This window comes from Nicotiana attenuata, chromosome 6 (genome assembly GCF_001879085.1).
Source record: "Nicotiana attenuata strain UT chromosome 6, NIATTr2, whole genome shotgun sequence".
Classification (NCBI taxonomy): domain Eukaryota; kingdom Viridiplantae; phylum Streptophyta; class Magnoliopsida; order Solanales; family Solanaceae; genus Nicotiana; species Nicotiana attenuata.
The window spans coordinates 51,625,084-51,633,007 of NC_031994.1; the positions used below are offsets into that span (position 1 = coordinate 51,625,084).

Below are 7,924 nucleotides of genomic sequence, written 5' to 3' on the forward strand. Positions count from 1 at the left end.
TATATATATATAAATATATATATATATATATATATATATATATATATATATATATATATATATATATATATTGTGTGTGTGTGTGAAAAAAATGCCGAAAAGAAGTACTCCCTCCGGTTCAAAATAAGTGATTTTTTGGCCTTTTTCTTGTGGTCCAAAATAAATGATTTTTCCAGATTTCAAGAATGAATTAATTATTTTTTTCCTACATTGTCCTTGAAGTAAATGGTGTTGGAATATGTGTTAGGAGTGTTTATGTGAGATAGTAAAGGTTAATATGGTCAATTTCATTGCTAATTAATGCTAAAAGGTGGATTTCTTAATTTGTGTGAAAATATTCAAAAAATCACTTATTTTGGGCCGGAGGGAGTACAAAATATTATGTTTTGAATCCATAGAATGCAACAACTTAAACCAGTTAAATTAAAATTCAAGTTATAAACATTGAATGTGTAAAGATATTTTAGCTACTAGTCCAATTTGATTTAACTGAGTATAGTAGGTTGTCACTCTAATTTTAAGTTTAACTTATTTTTCAGGTAAAATGTGTTAGGATCAATATGGGTCAAAATAATAGGTCATAATTCAACCGGCTCAATATGAACTTCTCTTACTTTTTTCCTTTTCAAAAAAGAAAGTGAAAGTTAATATATTTTATTTAGTTACTAACTAAATTTCTCCCAAATTTACAGAATTCTTAATCTCCAAACTTGATTTCGCTTGTTTAGGTGTGGGTTGCATTTTGACTATTAGATTACACAAATTTGACTCGTTTTGACCCAATAGACCATTTCAGGTTCAACTCGTTAGCCAAGTCAATATAAGCCGGTCATAACTCAACTCGTTTAATGTTTCAGGGATTTAGCGAGATACCTAAAACTTGGTTGATTTTGTCACCTCTAGGTTCAATTGAACCCACGATATATGTGTGAACATATATAAAAATAAAAATAAAAATAACATAGACGTTAAATTTAAATTCATATTTTCAAAGAATGCAAAATTGTAAACCTATTAAGTTTAAAAATTCTGAATCCGTCTCTGCAGGTGAGGCCCCTGGGACATCAGGGTACATCAACATTACCAACACAAAAGGTAAAAAAGTAGGGTTCGCCACAGAAGATAACGACGGTCATTTTTCGGCTAGTTTCGTCAAGTCCGTTCAAGAAATCCCTTACAATATCTCTGTCATACAAATCAGCAATATTATTCAATCTTCAGAAGCAGAAGCTCCAGTATCTGCTCCAGCAGAAATTGACATAATTGATTTAATGACAAATAAAGGCTGCAAAGAATTTGCCAAACTTTTAGAAAAATCAAATATTACCAAAACTTTTACCGATATTATGGAAAATGGCTTAACAGTTTTTTGCCCGATTGATAAAGTCGTTAACACTTTTTTACCTAAGTACAAGAATTTAACCAAAAATGGACAAATTTCTTTGCTTTTGTACCATGGTATTCCAGATTATCATTCTTTAGGTATGTTAAGGTCTAAAAATGGATTTATAAATACTATGGCAACAACAAAAGGGAAAAATAATAAGTACGATTTTTCTGTGAAAAATGATGGAGATAATGTTAAATTAGACACAAATATTGTGACAGCAAAAATTACTGGAACTTTATTAGATGAGGAGCCATTAGCTGTTTATAAAATTGACAAAGTTTTGCAGCCAAGTGAATTGTTTAAAGCACAGTCTATTATTAATAATTCTGAGGATACTGCGCCGGAGCCGAACACCGGCGACGACGACGGCGAGGTGCCGGCGGATGCGACGGCGGATAATAATAGAGCTATGATTATGAGTGTCAATGGTTGGTTGATGACATTTATTTTGAGTATTGGTTTGGTATTTGTTTGAATATATGAACGAGGTTGTTGTTAATTTGGTTTTGGTGTTCACATAATTTGATTGTATATTATATGAGAAAATAACCGCAAAATTTGAATTCTATTCCTTTTTATTTCTTCAATTTTTGTCTCTCTTATTTTTCGTCTCTTCTGCCTATTAATTGTAAGCACTTGAGTTATTCATAAACATGTCTACGAATAAAGTCATGCTTGAGTTTTTATTTATTCCTAATACAATTTACTTTTGCTAATTTTCACTTCTGTGATAATTTTAGTTAAACAAAAAATATTATTTTCCGAAAGCATTTTTCTATAAGAATCTTTCAAAAAGACAAGTGCCATCTCAACGTGCCTTGAGGGAGAGAACAAGAAAAAAAAAAAAAGAATGGTGTGAATTATCAACATATTAATGCGTAATTTCTGATAAAAATAGTTACTAAAACAGAGAAATGCTAAATGCTAACTTCAATCTATATCACATTCAGCAAACAAGTGCTGCACATGCTTTAAGGGAAAGAATAATAAAAATAGAAAGTAATATTTTATAATAACTAATCATCAAATCTTAAAAGTTAAAAGTTAGAGAAAAAGAATATAGTATTTGATGATAATGTGAAATAAGGAAATATTTCAGTAACTATTGCTTAGCATGACACTTATATTAATCTAAACTTCCAATTCATACAACTCATATAATAGAAATAAGATTCATTAAGTAGCCTCACAATATACATTACAACGATTGCCAGTTCAATCCCAATAAGGGCAGTTATAAAAATCACATTCAAATAAACTCTGTCTTATATAAAAAAATGTTTAAAATATGTGGTCTAGGGACTAGTTCAAAAATAGTTGTCGGGTTTGGGGAATGTTTGAGTATACTAGGGAATTCAACATTTTAAATTTGTTTGTACTTTCCAAATGGAACATTTTAAATTCTTAATATAGCTAATGACTCTTCCAATTGGGTGGGGAAGTTCAATATTTTGTCTCGAGAAGGTATTCTAGAGTGTAACTTTATCCTAAGTGGCGATCGGTAAATACACACTACCCTTTTGACACTGTCACCTCAGGAAACAGATTAAGAGTATTGACATTTAATGGGGTGAACCATCAACCTCTCGGTCTATTTAAGATGATCAAACTAGCCCTAACTCCTACAACAATTACCAACCTCGTCAAAATTATTGATCTCAGTAAACCCAAATTTCTTTTATCAACATCTCCCCCATATAAAACCAACAATAAATAAAAATACTAAAAATTGGCAAAAAACAATAACAAAAATATATAATCAAAAATTGCAAAACTCAAAGTAAGCACAAGCTGAAATATCAAAGAATTACCTAAGCACCTATAGGAACCGTACTATTCCAAAACTTGAGGCATTTTTTGACATAGTCATCAACAGTGCGCAATTCATTCAATATATCGTCATTCTCGAGATTATCATTGTCGAAATTAATCATTACAGATTGCCTTCCTCTGCCTTTCCGACCATCTCTCCCGCCCCAAGAATATCAATTATGCAATGCAGCCATTTGGTACTTGGAATTTGTATAATGTGCCCATCCAAGATTGATATCATTATATTGCCAAATTGTCAACTCTAACTTATCAATGTTCCACGTCAATATAGAAAGTGTGTCTCTCAACTCAAACATTAAATGGTTAGATAGACCGATATTGGGAAAAGTCAAGAGGATCATGCTTATTCTACCTACATGGAACTGAGTTAGTTTTCTATCTTCTCCCCTGATAACACAACAAGGACACCCTTTAACTACCATATCACAATATGGAAATATAAAACCACCTATCAATATGTCATTCTCTATTACTTCCCAAACAAAAGTTTCAGTATTGAAAAATCTGTATCCTTTCCAGAGTGGAAAGACTTGAATGGGAAATTCTGATCACAAACATAGTAATGCCTTCACACCCCATACCAATTGAGACAGATTGATCCTCCTCAATTGGTTCATTCTCAATTGGCTAGAAAATTTCAAGAATCTGTGTCAAGAACGGATTCCAAAGCACAACTTGATTCCCAAGTTGCATTGGAAAAAAATAAACCACCCTTTTAACAATGCCGACCACCTCCGTCTCGGGAAACACATTAGGCGTGGTGTGATTAACATTCTCCATCGTATGGTTGTGATTTGCATGGTGTGTTCACCCGTCAATGAGTCAAGATGGTGGAGTAGAAAGGAAGACGGTTTCAACGACGATTCCACATAGTGAGTTAATATGAACTCAGGACTTCTTAATAGTTCTTGCCACTCTCTGCAGACATGCTTGCATTAATCAAGGAATTCCAAACGCTCAAGTCGAACAAAATGTTTGGAAATAACATCCATTGATAGTTTCATAATATGTTTTTTAGCCATGATAAATCTTGGAATCAAACCTTCTTAGACTAGTTAAAATCTTGGAAGAAATATTTTTGGATGGAATGGACTTTTGATTGCACGGGCTTATAAAGCAAGATTATGGATTTAAAAATTAGATTGTGGTATGATGTGTAGACTGTGGTGTTAACGCTGATTTTTAGAAATTTGTTTAAGAAAATTAGATCTACCATTGAAAAATCTTGAATTTTGAAGCTCGTGATAAACTGGGTTTTGTTGAGTTTGTAGTCTTTTCCCCCTGATTTTGACTGGGGTGTGCTCAAAATGTTGATTGAAAGTTGTAGGAAAATTTTTAGTCAATTTTGATGGAGATTTTGAAGTCAATTATTTAAGTTTAGGTCAAAATTGATGTATAATGTATAGCGAAATGGTAAATTGTATACCATTTGGGTGTACAATAATTAATTCAACAGATACAGTATAATAGTATACCATTACAGTATATAGTATAACACAACAGAGTATGGTTACAATATATTATAGTAAATAATATAATGTAATCGTATACTATTACAGAATACTATATAATATAATAGTATATTATTATAGTATATAGTATAATATTGTCACGACCCGAATTGCCCACGGTCGGGATCGTGATGGCGCCTAACATTGAACCCGCTAGGCAAGCCAACATTATTGATTATTCACCCTTTTTACCTTTATATTTAACAATTTACCAAGTTAATGCAAGTATACAGCGGAATAAGAAGTGCGGAAGAACAGAATTTAACATTTAAGCTAATACCAATACGAATCCATAATAATTAACTAGTTTCACAATCTCACGGACTATCTAGGAAAAAATACAAATAGGGTCTAAACAAAGAAAATACATGTCTGTCTCTGAAATAGAAAATAACAGAAAGAAACAAGATAGGAAGGGGACGCCAAGGCCTGCGGACGCCTGCAGGACTACCGGGTCTCCGATGGACTGAAGGCAGCAACCCCTAGCTAAGGTCCGTATGCTCCAGTACCGGGATCTGCACAAAATAGTACAAAGTGTAGCATCAATACAACTGACCCCATGTACTAAGTAAGTGTCGAGCCTAACCTCGGCAAAGTAGTAGCGAGGCTAGGACACAACAAACAACATAACATATAGTTAAACAATATCTAACAGAATAACAGTAATAGAAGCTAAACGGAGATTAACGGGAAGGGGCAACATTCAATAGGGATAACAACATAAGGAAACACGGAAATAACATAATGAAACAATTAAGGCACTTGAACCAATAGCAACAAGAAATCACAACAAGTAGGCAACGAATGCACGACATCACCCTTCTTGCTTTTACTCTCAATCCTCACTATGCAATCAATAAAGAAAATGTGCACGGCATCACCCTTCGTGCTTTATCGCTCTTCCGCACCAAATGAATATTAGAAATGTGCACAGCATCACCCTTCGTGCTTTATCTCTCTTCCTCACTGATCACGCCCAACTATGCCTTCTAAAAGACAAAGCGATCATTGCAAATATAATCCGGTTTTAAGTCCGGAGTTGAATCCTCAGGGAACTAACCTATCTATTACACTCTTGTCAATGCTATTATCAATTCAAACAATTTCCAGATGCAAGATTTTTATCAATAACAATTGGGTTTTTTTTGTTTAACTACTTCAAAGGATATTAAAAATAACAATATGCCAAATCAAAGATAATTCAATGGTAAAAAGGTCTAGGGCATTGATTTCCCCAATTGCTAGTTTAAGTCTTAACTCTTTTGCTATAATCTCGCCGTAATACTCTATGAGGATTATGAGCCATGGATTATCGTAATTATCTCTCGATCAACTACAATAATTTACTAGAGCATTCTCTCGAACTACTCTAGCTGACAATTTGTGCAGCTCTAAATTATCCCACCAAAGTTTCGTTATCTCTAACCCCACTTTTAAGTTCAAGTAATGAATCTCTTCAATTACCCAAAAGTGGTGTTGTTCAACAGCAGTCTAACCTAGTATTCTCTCTCAAGCAATACAAGACAATTAGACACGATTAATCAAGGGCCTATTCAATTAATCACCATACAAAACGTAGTTGAACAATCATATAATAAATCCGGCTCGATTATAACAAAGTTGAATCAAAACTTCATCCAACAATTGGTTCCATCAACCTTAGATCAAATGTTTAGCTACTCATAACAAAGCAAGAGAAAACTACTAATTGTTCATAATTTGAAATTGCAATAATAAAGAGAAGATAGAAAAACTCTAATGTTTGGTTGATCTTCTCACACTTGTTCTTGCCTCCAAAGTAGTCTAAAAACAAGCTTGATACTTTCTTGGACGAGCTTCTTGAGTTTATAAGGGTTTGGAATAAGTTTTTCCCGAGTTACACTTTGGTCCCACAAGTTCTGGGCAACTGCACAGTTCACCGCGGGGGCGGCGCGACCGCGGTGAGAGCAAAACATTCTGCCTCGCGTCTATGGCCTGCCGCGGTGGCGGTGGATTCAACCCCAGTCACTTTTTGCTTCTTTACGCTCGGGTGCTTCTTGATTGGACGTTTTCTTCACATTATTGACTCCAAAATACTCCATAGTTCTTTCTAACTTGGATTAGTCCCTGCAAAGCAAAAGAACACCAATTAGAGCATTTTGTTATCATTTAGCCTATAAAACAACAATAAAGCATGGTATAATTAGGGTGTAAATATCGTCTATGTAGCCTATTATCAACACCCCACACTTAAATTATTGCTAGTCCTCGAGAAATCCACCACACTCTATCAAAGTTCCTTCCCTAAGCTTTCCCCTTAACAAATCTCACCATGAACAATTCACCAAAGTTGCACCTAGTAGTGAACAACCTTTGCCTCAAAAGTCGAATCTCTCATGCCATGCAATATTCGCACTTACTCAAACTACTCGTCAAGACTTACCTTTTCTTCGTGAATCACATGCCCTCACATCACACAAGAGAGTAGTTCCACAATTAATATTATTAAGAACAATTAGGAACTCGGATGGACAAAATTCGCTCACTCTCAAAAAGAACATTCACATGCCACAAAGATGCACCATAGGCTTGCCCGTAGTGTACTACTCTACTAATCGAGCCTATTCAGTCTAAGATCAATTAGGACTTCACTTGGTTGTAATGTAGGCTAAGGGATGGGTAGGATATATTTGGATATAGTGACTAACCTCCCTAAGCACTTTTAATACAATCACATTAATCTTCCAAATCATACTTATGTCAACCAGACGTTCCACCACATTTTCTTTATAACATCCCATTCCTTTAGGTGCATTTGAATCAAGCTACCACTTATCAACTACTATATTTATTCATTTTTTTTTGTACGTGGCGCTTCTTCTTTCGCTCTTCCAAAACTGCACCTTTCCTCTATTTCATTGGTTCCACTCAAAAACTAAACCACCACCCCACACTTTAACTTTTGCATATGTCAAGGCCATTCAAGTACTCATGGGAGGTAAAAGGGGTTCAAACAGATGGCTATTCAAACAATTGGGTAAGGTTCGCAATGTGGTTGCCAAAGAAACGGGCTTATAGGCTCAACGGGGTTAACTACGATGTATTACATTTAGGTGGGTTTACTTTATATATCTGGCTTAACAAAGAAATGCCTTTATCACTTCTAAGACTGAATGAAGCTACTATTTCGCTTTGCAAACACACAGGGCAA

At 34.4% G+C, this 7,924-nt stretch overlaps 1 protein-coding gene across 1 annotated transcript in view; it reads left to right on the top strand.

The window, feature by feature from the left end:
* LOC109226998 (fasciclin-like arabinogalactan protein 2) overlaps positions 1-1,962 on the top strand; it is a 2,493-nt gene extending 531 nt beyond the window's left edge. Inside the window, exon 2 of the mRNA XM_019391976.1 lies at positions 1,048-1,962. Within this exon, the coding sequence (XP_019247521.1) occupies positions 1,048-1,865 (818 nt within the window). The 3' untranslated portion in view covers positions 1,866-1,962. The remainder of the gene's footprint in view (positions 1-1,047) is intronic.